At 48.4% G+C, this 18,624-nt stretch overlaps 1 protein-coding gene across 11 annotated transcripts in view; it reads left to right on the top strand.

Moving 5' to 3' along the window:
- Positions 1-42: 42 nt before the first annotated feature.
- The window catches only part of RNF213 (ring finger protein 213), a 45,451-nt gene continuing 26,869 nt past the window's right edge, over positions 43-18,624 (top strand). For 4 of the 11 annotated variants that reach the window (XR_014936634.1, XM_015879694.3, XM_085522488.1 and 1 more), the window contains exons 1-25: positions 178-404; positions 1,766-1,875; positions 2,722-3,044; positions 3,468-4,139; positions 4,583-4,770; positions 5,204-5,344; positions 5,588-5,781; positions 5,977-6,278; positions 7,303-7,571; positions 8,450-8,638; positions 9,139-9,337; positions 9,886-9,941; positions 10,194-10,347; positions 10,680-10,838; positions 11,404-11,502; positions 12,264-12,386; positions 12,716-12,896; positions 13,209-13,382; positions 13,633-13,788; positions 14,085-14,671; positions 14,965-15,130; positions 15,743-15,960; positions 16,436-16,576; positions 16,800-16,961; positions 17,382-18,522. Coding sequence is in view for 10 of the 11 variants with exons in the window: in XM_015879694.3 (XP_015735180.2) it covers positions 1,779-1,875; positions 2,722-3,044; positions 3,468-4,139; positions 4,583-4,770; positions 5,204-5,344; positions 5,588-5,781; positions 5,977-6,278; positions 7,303-7,571; positions 8,450-8,638; positions 9,139-9,337; positions 9,886-9,941; positions 10,194-10,347; positions 10,680-10,838; positions 11,404-11,502; positions 12,264-12,386; positions 12,716-12,896; positions 13,209-13,382; positions 13,633-13,788; positions 14,085-14,671; positions 14,965-15,130; positions 15,743-15,960; positions 16,436-16,576; positions 16,800-16,961; positions 17,382-18,522 (6,091 nt within the window). In the remaining variant the exon portion in view is untranslated. Of the gene's footprint in view, positions 405-705; positions 833-1,765; positions 1,876-2,721; positions 3,045-3,467; positions 4,140-4,582; positions 4,771-5,203; positions 5,345-5,587; positions 5,782-5,976; positions 6,279-7,302; positions 7,572-8,449; positions 8,639-9,138; positions 9,338-9,885; positions 9,942-10,193; positions 10,348-10,679; positions 10,839-11,403; positions 11,503-12,263; positions 12,387-12,715; positions 12,897-13,208; positions 13,383-13,632; positions 13,789-14,084; positions 14,672-14,964; positions 15,131-15,742; positions 15,961-16,435; positions 16,577-16,799; positions 16,962-17,381; positions 18,523-18,624 lie in introns of those variants that run through there. The other 7 variants (XM_015879695.3, XM_085522483.1, XM_085522487.1 and 4 more) reach the window with 7 other exon arrangements.

Below are 18,624 nucleotides of genomic sequence, written 5' to 3' on the forward strand. Positions count from 1 at the left end.
AGGGGACACAAGAAAACAGGAACTCCAGTTGCTGAGTCAGCACATTTCTTATCTTGTTTCGGAGAAAGCTGACGTGAGGTAGGAGAAATGGGATCTTTCTTAGTGCAGCTGAGCACAGCGTAAGGAAACGAAAGCGAAAGCCGCTTTGCTGCCCTCCGCTCAGCTCCCGCACTCAATACGGCTCCCGTCGGTCGAAGGGCGCGGTGACATCGCTTTGTTATCGCAGTAGAGGCACTGAGAGCTTCCCAGCGCTGAGCGGCTCATATCTGCCCGTCCGTCCGTGCCCGCAGGTGAGGTGAGCACATCCAGCTCCAATTGCCCCTCGCAGCTCCGCACCGAGGGCCGGGGGGATACATCCGTGGTGCCGGTGAAGGGACACGAGCCCGGACGGGACGGCGGTCCCGGTAATAAGGGAGAAACGCACAGAGAGGGAGCACGCGGTGGGATTGGGGTCTGCGGGACTTCATGGGGCATGTTCATTGGGGGGGACCCCTAGATGGGCTTAGTGGGGTGGGTTTGGTGGTCTGAATGGAATAAGAGCGACAAAAGAAGCTGCGCTCCGCTCCACTTAAAGCCCTACCCGGAGCTCCCGGCCCGGTCCGCTGCCATCGGCCGGCACGGGGAGCGCCGGGAGCCGGCCCGGGGGAGGTGTCCGGAGCCGCCCCGTGCCCCTCCCGCCCCCCTCCCCGCGTGGCGTGGATTGGCCGGGAGCGGCCCGGGAGGCGGCGGCGGTGACGTTCCGCGGGGGAAACTTGGTGGCTCGGAGGAAAAACGAAACTTCGCCGGGGGCGGCGGCGGCGGAGCGGTCGCGCTGCGGGTCTGGGTGCCGTGGGTGAGTGCGGCCGGTGGGTTCCGGGGGTCCCGGGGGGGGGGGGGTGGCAGCGCTCTGAGCTGGGCCGGGGCAGTGGGACGATCCGAGACACGACCACGGTGCTCCGCGACCCCCCGGGCACCCGGCTCCTCCCGGTACAGCCGGAACTGCTCAGCCCATGGGTCAGCCCGGTTCTCCCCACGGTACCACACCGGCACCTGTTCGGTGCCCCCCTCCCCTGGGCATCCCCCTGTACTGCACTCCGGTGTCCTTTCCCCTCGTGTCCGTTGTCCCGGCCCCATCTCCTCCATCTTCCCCGCTGTTTCTCGCTGTGCTACCCTCTCCTCCCCTCCGTCCCGTTCCCGGTACCATTGGCAGCCCTCCCGGTCCCGGTTCGTCACGGACCGGGCACATCAAGCAGCCTCACCTAACGGGTCTCATTAACATTCCGCCCGCCCTTCACCACGGCATTGGCCCATCCTTCCTATTCGTTTGCATATCTAGGAAGGAGGTGGCGAGCGAGCGCTTATCAGTGAAGGAGTGGGCGGGGTTAATTAAGGCTTATTTGCATATAGGCCGCGCCCAGTGCATACCTCCGCCTTACCGCAGGGTGCAGGTGCGGGCGGTGCTGCCGGTACCGGGTTTTTGGACCCCTCCGGATCCGCTGTGCCCTCCGCTCCTGTGTGCGGGCAGCCGGCTGTGAGCCTGGGCCCTCGCTGCCTTCCCAAGTGTGTATAATGTTAACAGGTTTCTTCACAGATCTGCTCATTTTTCTTTATTCCCATGTACCTGTGGTCTCCTGCTCTCCCCGCTGGGCTGAGGGTGATGGCTGCATACCGTGCTTGTGGCCCAAATTGATTCCCGAACACTGGGCTGTGTGAAGGGTTAACAAAGACCCCTTACTTACTTCACATTAATATGTGTGTTCCTCTCCTTCTCTCTGGCTCCTCACAGCTTCCTGCAGGGCATGGAGAGCCCCACGTGCCTGCACACCCCTGGGGATGGGTCCAGCTGTGCTCAGTGTGGGGCTCAGCCCCCTGATGGTGCAGGGGACCAGGCTGCAGGTAGGGAGCTGCAGGGTGTGTGGGCTGGGGGCTCCAAGAGGGGTGGGCTTTAATTAGATCTGAGCTGCCATTTCACTGGAGGTTTTAAGTTTGGGTGAAAAGGGAACTTCCCATTCCTTGCTGGGTGCTGCTCACAGTCACTCACTGTGAGGTGAAGAAGGCTGAGAAATGGCAGCATTAGGTCAGCATGCATCTCAAGGAGCCTCGGGCCTTTTGGTAGGCAATGCCTGCTGCTCCCCATGTAGTGTGTTGACTTGAGCTTCAGTGGAGATGGATCAGTGCCCCAGCACGGGGGATTTCTTATCTTATTCTGCTGCCCACTGCTGGAGCTTTGGAGAGGGGCTGCTATGGAGGGAGGGTGCTGGATGGGGAACAAAGCAACTCTTGTGCCTTCCACTGCTGCATTCAATCAGTAACTGACCCTGTTTGCTTGCCAGCTGCTGAGAATTGTTTTCTTTCCCGACCTTCTGTAGCAGAAATTCTAAGGGATTAACAAAGACCAGTGATGGAACACCTGGTGGGAAGGCAGGGCCAACCCAGGGGAGCTCAGGTGCATGCAATGAACCTGAGTGACCAGAAGGGCTGGAGCTAGGATCCACCCCTTCCCAGCCCTCATTTAAGGGCTGGTACTGGAGTTGAGATGAGGGTATTTCACTGGAAATTCCTGTGTATTGGAGGGTTTCTAAGGGTGAGCAGAGTCTTTATTTTGTTTCTGTACTCATGGCTACTGTATTTGAGCTTATCCTCACCTGCTTCAGCCTAGGACTTTGCTACTACGCTGTCACTGCTACTCTTTCCATTGAGTTATGGCCTCTGATTTAACAATGACCATTCCCACTTTTGCAGAAAGAGAAGAGGTGAATCTCGCTCCTGATACAGGCCCAGAGCCCGGAGGAGAGCCAAGGGATGATGGTGCTTGTGGGCCTCCTTCCACCACTGAAATGGAGGAGGAGGGAGGAACGCTACAGGAGGGCATTACAGCTCCAAGCAGTGCCTCAAAGGCTGCACCTGAATGCACTGCAGCTGAGTTGTCTTCTGCTACTGAAGGGAAGGAGGAGGAGGAGAGAGGAGGAGCGTCGTTGCAGGAGGACGTAGAAGCTTTATGTGATGTCTCAGAGAGTGAACCTCAGCACGTGGCAGGTGGTTCATCCCATAAATCAAAGAGAAAGGTAAAGTTTTTTGTCAGTGTTACACTGAATACCACTGGTGGAGTTACATTGTGTTGCATATGCAGACAGCTGATGTGCTGACCAGCATTGCTTCCCTCTTGGCCACACTGAGGGTGAAAGTACCAAATCCAGCTTAGCGGCTGGTCTGATCTCATTAGTAGGCATTATGCTCATGGCTGCTCTGCATTCCTGCTTAGGAAGTTTTCAACACTGAAAATCCAGATTTCTCAGGAGTCAGTTGTGTTTCTCCTAAATACATAAAGCTGTAGCTGGTCCCATCCTTTATTCTTCATGGTCATTCTTCCATAGTCCAGTGTAGCAGAAATCTGCGCTAGCTGCAGTAGAAAGAGTTTCTCTTCAGTGATGAGTAAAGTAATATTTTCTTAAATCATTTCCCCCCTCTTTTTTTCCCCTAAATTGCAGAACAGAAAGAGGGATAAAGCAAAGAACAGACCTTCTGGCCACGGGGAGCAGGACTCTCTGCCTCCTGAGTGCACAGCACCAGCTCAAACTGCAGACTTGTCTGGTGAATGCGTTGTTTCACAGGAAATCCAGACCTCGAGCAGTGAAGAGGCCAAGCAGAGTGCTGGCTTAATTGCCAGCAATGGTGGAGGTGTGCAGGAGGATGGCAGTGCCGTGGGCTGTTTGGGAAAGGAGTCTGAAGGTCTGGAAGTGGTTGCAGGAGGTGGTGACAGCAGCGTGGCTGTGATGAACCCATTGAAGGAGAACAGCATGGATAATGAGGCTGCCCCATCTCCCAGCTCTGCAGCTCTGAAAGAGGTGGGAGACGGGAGCACCACGCAGCATGGAGTCATGGAAGAGAGGAGTGCTGCGTCTGATGCTGACCAGGCTCCAGAATCTGGACGAGATTCCCAGTCTTTGGATGGTGATAAGAAACCAGCTTCAATGGGAGAGAGAACAGATGTTTCCTCTAGGGTTTCCCCTGATACTGAGGTGCCTAAAAGTAAGCCTGTAACTTCTTGTGCTGAACATCCAAGTCAAGACACAAAGACTCCTCTTGTGGCTAAAAGCTCGAAGGCTGGGAAGGGTAAAGAAGAGGGGAGCAGCCAGAAAGTGAGCAGTTTGCCTTCCAAGGTAAGTGTGTGAGTGAAAACTCCAGTGAGTGTTTGGATGTGTTGGAAAGCATTTCTCCTCCTTCCACTGATTCTCTTGTGCTGTCAGGAAAGCTGAAGGTGATGAGGCCAGGAATATGGGGAGAAAACAGGGAATGCAATAAAGCTTCTCTTGAGTCTTTGCTTTTCTGTGTGTTGGTTCTAGCAGCAATTTGAGTGGTTGCTCTAGTAGCTGCAAATGCATCTTTTCTCCAGGTGTATTCTTCAGTACCTCCATTGGCTCCGGTATCTTTGTGCTTTTTAGGTGTCTGTGCTCCAGTTGTGGAAGGGACATTTAAGCCTTGAATTGCTTTTGATTGTCTTTCTTTCTGGGCATCTCTCACTGTATGATGAGATGCTGTGCATTTCTGCAGACCTATTTGCGAGGTTTTCTGTTTCATTTGATGTTTTGTCGTTGTAATGCAGGAAAAAGACACAAAGGAGAAAAAGACCCCAAATGAGAGAGCTCAGGAAACATCTGAGAAGACAAAGACAACAAATCAGACTAATGGACCTCAGGCTGCTAGAAAGAACAATGCTCCTTCTGTAACAGGCAAGGGAGAGGAAAAGCATCAACAAAATAACCAGAAACCAGTGGGTGAGGAAAAACAAAGGTAAGGATACCACTGCTACCCCACTTATAGGTGTGCAGGGATGTTGGATAGGGGACTCTGAACTGAGGCGAGGGATCGATGTACTAAGTTTGCTCTGAGTGCATCGTGGGTCTGTGGTCATAGAATTGATCTTAAAACTGACATAAACTGTTGTTCATGAAGAAAGTCCTGTTGGGTGGGTCTGGGTGTGATATTTCTGTGCTCTCACCCATGCAGTGACCCAGCTGGATGTGAGTGGAGCATTTTGTGCTTCCCTTAAGAGCTCCTTCTTCCTTTCTGCACTGGGTTTTGCGTTAGGTCTTCTCCATAGCCTCAGCTGTAGTGAACTGCTAACAGAACCCCAAGTCTTGCCTCCATTAAACCAGCAGCTCAGAAAGGTTTTATAATTTATAATGATCAATGTTCTTTCTTTTTGTGCTTCTGTGGACTGAAGTGAGGGTGTTACGGTGTATTTCCATGCGATATTATCCAAACACTTCAAGCTAAACCCCGAAACCGATAAAGTGTTTGTGATGTCTGGAGGCTTTTCTGTCAGCGGGCAATGGGAGCCTGTTTGTGAGATGAGCTGTGTCAAGTAAGTACCCTCTGAGTCACACAGACACAACAGCGGTGGTTTGGGTCTGGGGGGCAAGAAGCAGCATGGCACTTTAATACCAAGGCTGTAGATGTCTGTCTACAGCTGGGTGGGTTTTGCTACAAAACTTCATGCTGGCGTGTTCTAAGATCCTTCAGTATGGATAAAATGACTTGTGTGTATTCCTGTATGTAACCCAGCTGGTGTTTCAGCTGTCCTCTGCTGTGTGTTGGTGCTATTTAGGGATCTAGATGCACACGGATACCTCATGGAAGGCTACGCGACTCTTCCAGTGGCAAACATCGATAAACACATTCCTTACAAATACCGGACTTCTTGTGGTGGTGTAGAAGAATATGAATTCATTTACAAGAAATCAAAAACAGGCATTTTGAATCGATGCTTACATGTGAACGGCATGTTGATCAATGACAGGGGTGAGCTTTTCAATCTGCATCTGCATATCATGCTACTCTATGTTCTTCTAGTGGGTTACCCCTAACACCAAGGGGAATGGTGCTGTCTGGAGCTGGGGATTGAATGGGTCTGGTGGTGCTCCTGCAAACAGCTGGCAGGACCAAGGCACTCCTCTCAAACTGAATTCCTTTGTTCTTGTCTCTCATTTATTCCAGAATGGCACCAGTATGACGACATTGTGTGTAAAAAACCTTCTACGTTTAGAGACCGTTTACCTTCTCTGCTTCAAGACTTACTCAAGTATTTTCAAGATAAAAAGAAAGATGTTGTGCAAGGGAAGAAAATAGCTGCAGAAATCATGTTAGAAAATATCTTCAGCATTCTCGGAACCTGGAACCCCATCAACATGAGGAACTTCATATGCCAGCTGAAACAATTCTGCAATGTTACAGCGAACCCGTGTGTATATGATGGTATCTGTATGCCATGGGTGGAGCTGGGCTTTGGATCGCAGCAGGTGAGATCTGTTTGAGCGGATGCTAATCGACAGTTGGGTGGCAGAACTTTGTTTTTCATCTTGAATTAGTTGCATTGATTTTTGCTTTTCCAGTCAGAAAGGTTACCTGACAATCAGTTCATGGCGACTCCACTGTTCACCTTGGGATCTGCCCATTAAGCTTTTGCAATTAGTCACAGTTCAGAGTATCTCACGCTGATAGAAGCAGAGAGATGATGTGGGTTTTGCCTCTCAATATTAATTTCTCCTGCCTGTCCTCCTAAGAGCTGGTGCAGACAGGATTTCTATAGCCCTAAACTTCTTACCCAGCGTAGTTATGAAACATGGCAGAAATATATCATGTCTTTGCTTTAGGAGCCAAATGCTGTGGTTGTGGCTGCTCCTTTCTGCAGCTTCTTTCCTGCTGGTTGCTGGGGAGAGGCCACAAGATGGCACGCTGGCTTAGCAGCACTCCCTGGCTGCCCACACTCAGCTGATAACACAGATTTCATGCCTATCTGCTTTCAGAAGGCTGATTTTTGGTAGTGTGGTGCATCACCCAGCATCGCGGTGTTGTGAAACCTTTCAGATGTGGTTTCCAAGTAATATCTGAGGGCTGTAGGTGAGGACAGCAGTGTCTTCTCATTGACTCCCAACCAAGCCTGAGTCTGATGGATAAAAAGCCTGCTCACTAATCAAGGCTGTGGCACAGAAGGGCAGCCTTGGTGTAAGGCTGTTGACTCACTCATTGCTTTGGAACCCTGCCCCATTTCCTTGGCTCTCTCCAGCTCTGCTCTGTTGGGAGGTTGCACAGTAGGACCTGGGGGTACAGAGGTCCTACTAGATGTGCCTAGAAAAGGCACAAATGCTGCCCTAATGTTCTAGTTGCGGTCACCTGCTTATGTTCTGGTGTCAGCTTGGTGTTGTGTTGTGTAGGGGGTATTGAGGATCCTATCTGTGACAAAAGGAAATAGCTTCAAGAGAACAAGACTGACTGGGGAACTAATGCTCTGCGTGGTTTGTTTCTTCTCTCCTTTGTCTTTAGGTGGAAGAATTACTGCTGCAGTATATGAGGAAAATAGCCCAGCCCTTCCTCCTTCCAGAGGATGCAGAAGGATCACAGAAGGGTGTGCTAATAAAAAGTAAACTGGCTCTGGGGCTCACCCTGCTCACCATAGTTGACGTGTTCCAACTGGCAGCATCCAAAGAGGATCTGGCTGAACTGTGTGGCCTCTTGTGCTTGGAGCAGAAGTCACAAGAAGCCATACTTAATGAATTTCATCAGGCCTTGGAGGTCTTTATAAGTTCTGCATGGTATGTATGTTACTGCTTCACTAACTAACTGGGCTTATTTTGTAACAGTGTGGTAGGCAACAAGCGTAGCACCCCGTGATAAAACAGGAAGGGATCCAGCTCTTTAGTTTCATAGAATCACAGAGAAGTCCAGTTTTGAAGGGATTTCTGGATGTTTCTGTCCTGCCTTCTACTCAAAAGTAGAGCCAACATCCAGGTGGGGTTGCAATCAGGTTCTGGAAACCCCCAGGGATGAAGATGACCCAACCTCTGTGCCATTTCTTGATGTGAAAAATGTTTTCCTTCTGTCTGAACAAGACTTCTCTCATTGCAACTTATCACTGCTGGATCCAAGCTATTGTATTTTCCTTTGTATTTAAAATCTTGTTATCACTTTCTGTGAAGCAGGTCCTTATTGCTTTACTGTTTATCCTTATAAACTCTGATCAGTATCCTCACACGCTTATTCCTCTAAATGCCCTATCTGGATTGCTCTTGCTTCCTCTGATGTGCATCGTGCATATGTTTTGTGTCAGTCCTTTCCCTTCAGACTGACTTGGACTCTTCTCTTACTCCTTATCTGGCACTCTTGAATCTGTAGTTCTCTGCACAGCCGCAGCTACTGAACTTCCTTTTGGAGGCACTGCTTCAGCCCATTCACTGGGCTTCTTAACCCTTTATCTATAGGGTTTGTGCCGGGACAGTTGGGTGAAATGACAGTTTTGAGTCTTAAACTCTTTGTCAAGGAAAATAAGATTTAACTCGAATAATTATGAGAAGTTATTTGGAGGTCCATCATGAGACTGAGGTTTAGCCTTTTTTCTTTATTCTTCCCCACAAGATCATTCTTCATTCCTGTAAGAAACTGTTTCACTACTGTTTTGTTGTAATATTTTCAGTTTGAACCATCAGCTGATAAACTTGTGTCAGAGATGCATCGATGGCAAAGTAGGCCAGTGGGTGTGGATTCTTCCTCTTCTGCATTTGTGTATTGATTCTACACAACATGACCACTGCCCAGTGGATGAAGAAAGCTGGGCTGGGCTGGAAGGACTTCCATTTGTTGAAGTGAGGAAGAATCATGATGTGTGAGTTCTCCAGACCTATTGGTTATACCCAGTGCCTTGACCTTGCAGTTGGTGATGGTTGCCTTACTTCATCTCTTTATCTTTCTCTTGTATTTAAATAAGAGATGTAGCATATTAATGGTGGGTATTTGGGATACACAAACACGGTCTCTCTTGGTTGCTCAAAGCCTGTGGTGCACAGTGAAGCTGTGCCTTGCATTACCTTTCAGCCATAAACCAGCCCTTAATTCTGCAGGCTGCAAAGCTTCTTGTGTGATTGGTTCTGCTTGCTGTGAGTTACAGCAGCTTGATGTGTGTGGTGCAGAAGTTGAGCAACACATGGAATTTATTTTCCCTGAACACCTCTGTTGTTCAATACTTGGGTCCTGGGGTCCCTTCCTGATCTTCAGCTGCAGATGAGAGAAGTGCTTGAGTCAGAATGAGAGCTCTCTCTGGGCTCTGTAAGCCTTCAGCCTTTTGTACCATGAGAATGTGAAGACTTTGTTTTCCTTTCCATCCAGAGGGACCCTACTGCAACTCATGAAAGAGAAGAAATACTTGATGGAATTGGATATGACTTTGGTCAAATCATGGATGTGTGTGCTGCCCCCAGAGAACCTCACTGAATTCATTGAAGACTTCTCAGCTGATACACTAGTTACCCTTCAGGGTGTTTGTTACAGACTGCAGAACACCGACCCTTCATGCAGGAAGCCTGAGGTTTGTCTCTTTATCTGGTGAGGGATAGAGGGGAGAGGAAATGAGATCGGTAACAAGTCAGAGCAGAGAGAGCTTGAAGCTTAGCTAAAGATAAATTGATCTGAAGCGAAGTGAGATGTGTGTGAGCAAGAAGTGTTACTGGAATAGAGGAGAGATGCGCCTGCTTACCTGGGTTTGCTCTTAGTTATTAATGGCAAATGCTTTTATTCTTAGATCTCTCTGTGTTGCCTGAAGGTGGTTTTCTGCACAGTCTTTAGGGCTGCCCAGTGTGCTGCTGATGTGAGATGTTCCCCTGTTTGTTGTGTGAAGCCAATGAGGGGTTCCTTGTTGCATTTAATAACAGTACATTTAAAATCTCTGAATTGTAAGAAGTGCAGCTGTTTGGGCAAATAATGTTCTCCTATAAGCTGAATCTAACATCCAGTAACACAGTTTAGCAATCTCATTTGTATGAGGGCATTGCAGAGCTCCCTCTTTCACTACGTTAATGAGAAACCAGACCATATGGGCCCTTCTATGGTATAATATTTCTCTCTCTTCATTCTTAGGTAGTAGAGAGGCTTATGGAGATGCTGCTGAGCGTGTTGGATGGCAAAGGTGCCAGGTAACAGAAGTACCTCTCTCTGTTGGGAGAATGATCTCCATTCTGTTTCCATGTGTGTTATGGGAGTGCAAGGGTTTATGCTCGAGTGTGTGCATTGAGATCTACAGATGGAAAGCTCCTACGTTTCTATACTCATCCAATTGAAGCTTTTTTCTTAAGTCTCTCTGGGGGAAGGGTTGCTTTTTGATGTGTTGTTAGATTCGTTTTTCCTTCTGAACAGAAGATATGTTCTCCTTTATTCCTGTCCTCCAGAGCTCTGCAGCCTCGCTCCTGGTTCCCCTGCCTGACCCTCTGCTTCAAGTTGCATGAGACAGTCTGCGGGCGCACCAGGAGGGTGCTGGACTTCAAGATTCCTGTCACTTCTGCTATGTTGATTGCGAAGGTTGCCAGGCTTCAGCCCACAGAAGTGAGTACCAGGCAGCCATTCGTGGTTTGTGATGAGTGTGGTATCTGGAAATGTGACAAAAATGGTACAACCACCTGGTATGGGATTGGATCTGTTCTCATTTTGGTAACCTCGGTACTCCCAATTACAGAAATAATGTGGGGTATATCCAAATAGGTGTGTGATCACTTGATGATTTTGAATGTTATAGTTGAAACTAAGATCAAATGCTTAGGCTTGCTGTTGTGGGTTCCTTTCTATCTGCCTGTTGGTTCTTTTGAGGAGGGTGGCTATTTTAAATCAGTCGCTGTCCTTTTCGAACCAATCTTCCTTTTTACTTCCCTTGGGTGCAGCAGGTTCTGAGCGATGAAACGGCGCTGGAAAATCCAGCGGTGGAAGTGCTCAGTGAAGCTCTGAGACACACTCGAACCTGGTTCAAAAATGCTCTGAGCAAGAAGTTACTGAAAGAACACCTCCAACACGTGACGTTCGCTTTTGGTGCTGAACTTCAGGTTTGTCACCTTCTATTAACTGGAATTAAAAGTATTTTATTGTGGCTTAAGTGTGTAGTCTGAGTGTAATGGAGACCACAGGCTGCTGTGGCTGGGTAAGGAGTGAGGCAGAAAGAGGCGACATAACAGCTGAGGTGTATCACAAATTGAGTTGAAAAGCATCTCAGCACTTAAAACGGCACAGCAAAGGGCTCTGTTGGGTGCTATGGGGCTCGATTTTGGCTTTCTCTGCTGCTCTGAGGGGCGGTGCTGGGCTGATGAGCTGCCCCTTGCTGCTGGTTAGCTGGAGATGCTGTCCATAAAGCACAGAGCAGCTCCTTAAAGCCTCATCCTGGGGCAGGTGCCAGCATCAAGTTGGGAGCTGTTTATCCTAATCTCCTTTCATAGCAGGGGCATGTTGGAGCTGTTTGGGCTTAAAGGTCACGTTCTGCAGCTCCGGAAGGGATCTTTTTCTTTGGAATGGAAACATCTGAAAGGGCTGCAGGCTGTCTGAAGGGCATGGGTTCTTCTTTGGAGCGTAGTGATATCCTGAGTTGTAACACTTAGTGTTCTGGGCTTGTTGCAGGCGTGGAATGAGTTCGTGAAGATGAGCTTTCCAGATGAGCAGTTCACTGAGAGGTGGAAGAACACCCTGCTGGCGGATTTGGAGAGGAGAATTCAGGAGGTGCTGGGAGCTGTGGGAGGCTGCTGCCTGCGGGCTGAGCTCAGAGGGGATGGATAGTTTTCTTCTATGCCCGTGGAATAAGTTCTAGAGCCTGAATGGGCACGTGAAAACACTGGCTGTTGTCATGCAAATAGTCATTGTTGCTCCAAACAGTGCTCTGGAGGCTCAGAAATTGGGCATGAAACGATACTGTGCTTTATTCTTGGTGTCGGCTGATAGCCTGGCTGCGGTCCTTCCACTTTTGGCATTGACTGATAGATATCCTGTTATTATAAAGGCAATCGAGTGCTTTGAGCAGTTACCGCCCCGTTAGTTTTAAAGAAGCGTAAATTACCACCCATTGACTCAGGGAAGCGCTCATTCAGTAGGTCCCGTTGTCCAGGCTCTCAGTTGCATACCCTGTGTGGGTCCCTTTAAAACGGAGCCATTTAATTTCGTCTGCTTTCTGTAAAGATATTTTTCCATCAGAAGAAAAGTAATTCTCGATGGAAACACAGATAGGAGAGGTACTTATCAGGTACTTATCACCTGCTTTAGAAGGAAACAGTAGGAGATTTTTCTGACGTTTATGCTTAATCTTTTCCAATCCCTGTGTAAGTGATACATGGCCGATGCTCGGCTTTGCTAAGAAACTCACATGTTTGTCTTAGTGCCTAATATTGTTTTAATAGCAGCGCTCTTGCAGGAAAAAAAACAACAACAACAAAAAAACAACCCCAAACTTTGAGAAGGTGATGAGGAATCTCTTGTTTGCCCCATAGGAGGATCCAGTTAACCAGATCTTAGCTTACTGCTGTCAGCACCACGTACTTCGAGATCTCGACCGTTCCATTGTCTGCTGCTTTGAGAACTGTGCCATCGAGGCTGTTACTGCAGCTTGTCAGGTATTGTTTGCTCCCATGGAAGGAAAAGCCTTTCTTTTTCGAAGAAACCCTCCATAGGGATGCAGGTTGTGATGGAAGGAGCTCACTGCCTTCTTCTGATGGCTTGAGTTGCTGTAGGCTGTTTTGGTTTAAAATGACAAAGGAAAATGGCCAGGAAATCAGGATCCACTTACAGAAGGTCCATAAAAAGTATCTATAGTGTTTATCATGTTGTGGCTTCCTGCCTTAGCACTGGAGTTGTGGCTTGTTGCAATCAGTGCCTGCTTGAGACAGACCTGGCATGACTCAAAACGCTGATGTGTTCCTTCTGTCATGTGTGCTTTGTGCAGACCCAGAACAGCCTCCTTGATATGATATCTTCCTACAACTTAGACCAGTTCGGCCAGCTTGTATCAACTATCATTGTGAAGTCGTGGCCCAGAAGGACTGAGCATTCACGGGATGATTTTGATGAGATTTTGCACCACTTGCTTACATGGCCTGACGTCAAACATATCTTCAGCTTTAATGGTATGTCTGTGTGTTCTGATAGGTTACAGCTACCTAAAAACGCAGGTCTTTGTCATGTGAGTGGGTCGAAGTGGCTTGTGTTTTGTGTGGGGTATGGGATCTCTATGGGAAGGTATCTGAACTGCTGTCCTGAGGTCTGTGTTGAGGTGAATGTGAAGAATCAGAGGATGCTGTGGTAAGTTCATACACTTTTGAATGGGGATTCAAATGGGAAATGGAAGGACTCTGTTTTATGGCATTAAATTAGAGCTTCTGCCTTGTTTTTGTGAAGAGGGACTGACGGAGGTTTTACTCATTTTGTTTCTTGAACAGGAACAAACACAAAGCTCCAGGAACAGCTTACAAATGAAGCAAGAACTGTGATGGCCGAAGCAGACTCCGTGTTCACGAGTGTCACCAATGACCTCCAGGAAGGGAGCATCCTCATCAAACACCTGGAAGAGATTTTTCAGCACGAGACTCAGTTTATCTTTATCTGGGAGCTAAGTAAGTGTGCTGCTCTGAGGTGGCCTTGTGGGTTTGCTGTATCCTTGCAGTGACTGATGGCATGCTCTGTTAAGATTACTCCAGTGATTAGTTATACTAATTAAGTGCTTCAGCATTTAATGGTGCTCCCCTTTGTGTCGAGCTTGTCCTGTCTGCGCTGCAAGGTCTGTGGCTGTGCTGATCCAAACCTGAGCTATGGGTGCAGAGAGGGAAGTACCATCCTAGTGACCGCAGATGTGTTGTCTTTCAGAGCACAAGCAGCTGTTACATGGGCAGAAAGATCTCCTGAGACAACTGAAAGAGGTGCTGCAGAAGAGACGAGAAGAAGTAACACATGTCATGGGAGAGAAAAAAGCAATAGGAACCTTTCTGAACATGTGCAGGAAGTTGCACGCATCAGTGACAGGTAGGGCTTTGGGGAAGCAATATTCAAGTGATGGCAGCTCCAGAAAATGCAGTTTTTGTTGAAAACCATTCAACTTTTAAAGCAGGTTTTATTCTAAGCTATAGGAAAAACTGGGGAGGGATGGGGAAAATAAACCTGGAGCATCTGGGGCCATGGGTGAGGACTTATGTGTCATAATGGTATTGGTAGGGGTCTGTGTGACCCTATGTGCATTGCATATTGCAGCATGGAGGATTAAATTAATTAAGGCTGATGTGGGTTAGACAGCTGACCTCTGACCTATCTCTGTTTTAAAGTGCATGTTGGTGAAGTGGCTCATCAACACTCAGAAGATCTTCACTCAAAAAAACTGAATAGAGTTGTGAATGTGGGAAAGAGACCCGTGCAGACCTACTACAGTCTGAGCCAAGAGCTGAAAGAATGCGCCCAGAAAATGCACACTTTTCAAGACAGCCTGATCTTCCAGCAGTTCTGGGAGGAAGCTGCCTTGAAAGCCAAAGAGGAGAATGGTATTTCAGATGAGGAGGAGATTCTCCCTGTTAGTATGGACCTGGATTGTGTTTTTGATGACCTCATCTCCCCTTGTTTTAAGAATTATGAGAGGTTGTATGATGACCTCAGGTCTGGAAGTCTCACTCTGGCTGCAGTTGATAGAATCTTTCAGGATTTCACCGATCATCCCGAAGATATCAAAGCAGAGCTGAACACCATCTGTAAACTTCAGCCTGAGGAAAGCAAGCGTTGGGTTGATCGGCGGTTCCAGCAGATCCAGCAGTATCACGAAATGCATTTAACTTTTGATGCTGCAAAGATTATTGCTAATGTCAAGGAGAGTTTGAACCTTTCTGGTGACTTCAGTGTCCTGGAGAACTTGCTGTACATGGTAAGCATTAGTTCTTTCAGCTCTGTGCTGTTGGGGCATTGGCTGGAGGGCTTAGTAGAGCTGAACCTTCTAGGAAGCCTATCCTGATCTGTCAAGCCATTCTCTGCCCTAGAATACTGATTTGGGATAACTGAAGTGTTCAAATGAAGTGCTTGTATGTAATCTTTCTTAAAAGAGAGAAAGATGTATTTGATGTTTGGGGTATGTCTTTGCAGAGAGCTTTTCTTTCCCTTGGAAAAGGCTGTATTTCCCATTCCCAGAATGAATGCTTGTTTCTACTGCTTGCTTTGTAGACAGAAGAGCTTGAATCACACAAGACACAAAAGCTGGACTTCATCAGCTCCGAGCTTATACATGCCAAGGAACTTCTGCAGGGGATGACAGTGAACCGTCGGGGATGTCTGAGGGAGCTGGCCCAGCAGAAGGAGTTTGTCTGCTGGGTCAGAGAAGCACTGAAAGGTGTGTGCTGCACACCCAGAAATCAGGCAGATGGTACCAGAAGGGATGCTAGTTTGTGTGGGAGGGCAGGAGGAATGCCATGTCCCTGACCCATCTGCTTTATGCTTTCACAGCTTCTGGCATTACAATTACCAGCATCCCTTGTGGGTTTCAGCATGGAATGTGCTGTGATGTAGCCCCTGTAAACATGCCACTGTAGTCTTGTGCTGCACACAGTGGGTTACCCTGCAGGGCTTGGTCTGAGCACTGTAACTGCTGCCATTGTTCAGCTCAGGTTGGTTGCTTAAGAGGACAGAGGCTGTCCATGTAACAGGATGGCAGCAGTCTGAATTCTGTGTCAGCTCAGTTGTCTGTGTCAGTGTAAGACACCATACCCACTCAACCCTGGCTGTGAGCCTGTGCTATTCATGGCTATACAGATAGAAACCAGGGCCAAGGATGTCATTAATTCAGGTGAAATCCCAATGGAGTGGGTGGTGGTGTGGGTGGAGGAAAGCTGCACTGGAGATGCTGTTCCAAGGCATTCTTTCTGCATCTTCTATAAAAGAGTGTTATGAAATTGCAGTAAAACCACTTCATCCATTCCTTATTCACATGTTTATCTCATTTAAGATATAAACGAGCTGAAGGTCTTTGTGGATTTGGCCTCCATTTCTGCTGGGGAGAATGACATGGATGTGGACCGCGTGGCATGCTTCCATGACACTGTGCATGGCTATTCTTCCCTGCTCTATGAGCTGAATCAGGAGTCGGGATTTAATGACTTCATGCACTGCTTGAGGAAGCTGTGGAGAGCCCTGGACACAGATGAGAATCTTCCCAAAAAACTGGTGAGTTCTGCTGTAGCTCAAAGGCTGACTGCAGTAACTCTTGTTATTGGAAGGGAAATATCTTACATTCAAGTGGCACAAAAATTCACTGCAGCAACTATTGCTTGTATAGCACAGATTCCTCCAGAGTATTACCAAGGCTTTTAAGCATGGCGTAGTGTAGCTTTGCTCTTTAAAAGAGCTTGATTGATCGTGCAGAAGAGGGAAGGCAAATGACTGGGAATTCCATTTTATTCTTTGCAGCAGGGCAGCTCTACAGTAAGAGGCTCTGAAGTGCTGCAGGTTCTGTTCTGCAGCCCAGAGTGTTGGTAAAGAGCAGCTGTGCTGAAGGATTGGGCTGTGACCCTTTCCTCTTTCCCCATCTTGAAGCTCTCTGAAGCCAGCCCAAGCTGTTTTTCATGAACAGAGATATAACCCCAGATAGAAATGCGAAGTCAGAGCGATAAGATCAGTGCTGTGTCTTCTCTCCCCACAGCGTGCTTCAGCTCAGCACTTGGAGTGGTTGAAAACAGTGAAAGAGAGCCATGGGTCTGTGGAGCTGTCGTCACTGTCACTGGCAGCCACCATCAACAGCAGAGGGGTGTATATCCTCAAAGCACCAACTGATGGCAGGAAGGTGAGGCTGCTTCTCTCTTCTTGAGCTGCTGTTGTGTCAGACTGCTGTTTTCTGATGAACATCAGCTGCAGACAGCACTGCTGGCTTGTCAGTGACTCTCATAAATGTGTTGTAGCTTCATTGTCACTTGCATGGTTTCTTTTTGGCTTCTGATGTGCTCTTCTTGCTGCCTCAGTGGTGGAACCTCCCTGCACATCAGCACTGATGATTTACTATCCGTTAGGTTTCTTTGGACAATGTCCTACACCTCACCCTCCCGGAGAGCTCTGAGGATCACAAGCCATCATGGAAATATTCCCTGGCAGAGCTTCGTGAACTGCAGAACAAACTGATGCTCATGTCAGCAAAGGGAGAGCAAGGCCTGGAGGTGGAGAAGTTCTCTGAGGTCAGATTTCAAACCCAGTGTCTTTATTGATGTTGAAGCTGAGGATGTGTTTTGCTTATATATCAGCTTTTAGGATTGTGATTTACATTTGAGTTCAGGGGATGGGTGGTAGCAGACAAATACTCCTATCTCTTTTTGGTTCCCTGTTAGAGGGGAAATAATCTGGAAGTGGAATAGAGGATTAGCATCCTTGTCTTCTGTCTATGCTGGGGATGCTCCTGGCTGAGAAGGTTGCTGTACTTGTGTAGAAACCAAAGGGTTCCTTACAGGTTTCCTTGGGTGTATTGCAGTTAAACCTCCTCTAGGGAGCCTTTTGTACAGGACCTGACACACCTAGCCTGGCTTTTGTAATTGGAAGCCCCTTGTGTGGTTTTGCTGGCTTGGTAAAATCAGGTGGTTGTTTTTGTTTTGTCCTCACAGACCTTTTCCAACGTCCAAAGACTTGCACAGGCCTTTATAGACCTTCACTCAGCTGGGAACATGCTCTTCCGCTCCTGGCTTGCCCATGTAAACTGTTCACCCAAAAGCGAGTTGTGTGTTCTTATAGACTTCACTCTGAGATTGATCCCGGGGCTGGAAGGGCAAGGAGAGCTGGCAGATGTGCTCCCTCGCCTCTGCAAGACAATGGAGAGCTTTCTGGACAACTGGCAAAGCTTCATGTCCAAGAAGCGATCCCAGCATTTCTACTTGAACTTCTACACCGCTGAGCAGCTGGTTTATTTGTGCACGGAGCTGGGACAGGGGCGACCCAGCCAGAAAGCCCTGATGATGCTTTCGTTCTTAAAAAGTAACTGCACTGCAGAGGATGTCCTTAAAGCCTCTGAAGGCCACAAGCCCCCTAGCTCAACAAAGGCTCTTTCTGAGTTGCCTGCACTGCTGGATGAGGAGATGGATCTGACCACTTGCTTGGAGTACATCTGGGAGTGCTACATGAGCAACATGGGTGCCTTCCTTCCAAACTGCCTGGATGTGGACACGCTTGGTGTGTGGCTGAAGAGCCTGGCCAGCGAGGAGAGGGACTGTGTCACCAGGGGCTTCCCACAGGATCTCCTGCACGTTGGTCAGCCCAACCTCATCACGTGCCCTCGCTCGGAGGTGCTCACATCTGCCCTGGCCATTTACATGAACAGCCTCAACCAGCCCCTCCCCACTTTTGATGAAGTTCTCCTGTGCACTCCTCAGACCTCTGCTGAGCAAGTGGGGCTCTTCCTCAGGAGATGCCTCATTCCTGGCGGTGAAGGAGAGAAAATTTACACCATGCTGTTTGCAGACGAACTGAGTTACGATGTCAGCTGCAGGGCAGAGGAGCTGTTCCAACACCTGCAGGGCTACAATAGCACCTATCGCCTCATCATCCTGTGCAACTGCGAGAGGGAGCACTGCTACATCCCTTCTGTCTTCAGCCAGTACAAAGTGCACATGATACCCCAAAGACCCCTCACTGAAATCCAGCAGTACCTTCAGCATCACTACAGAGTTGCTCAGCATTCAAACTCAGCCGCCTGTGTGTTCAAGGACAGCTCGTGTGTTGGGGTTGTGTCCTCCAAAAGAGCTGGTGTAGGTAAGAAGTCTCATGCAAAGCGGGCTCTGCTGAGTATGGAAAACCAGGCTGGGGTTCATTTTGCCTGTTTTTCTGTCCTAAGTACCTGGTCAGGAAGAATGA

This window comes from Coturnix japonica, chromosome 23 (genome assembly GCF_054131305.1).
Source record: "Coturnix japonica strain WE chromosome 23, WE-NBRP24, whole genome shotgun sequence".
NCBI lineage: Eukaryota > Metazoa > Chordata > Aves > Galliformes > Phasianidae > Coturnix > Coturnix japonica.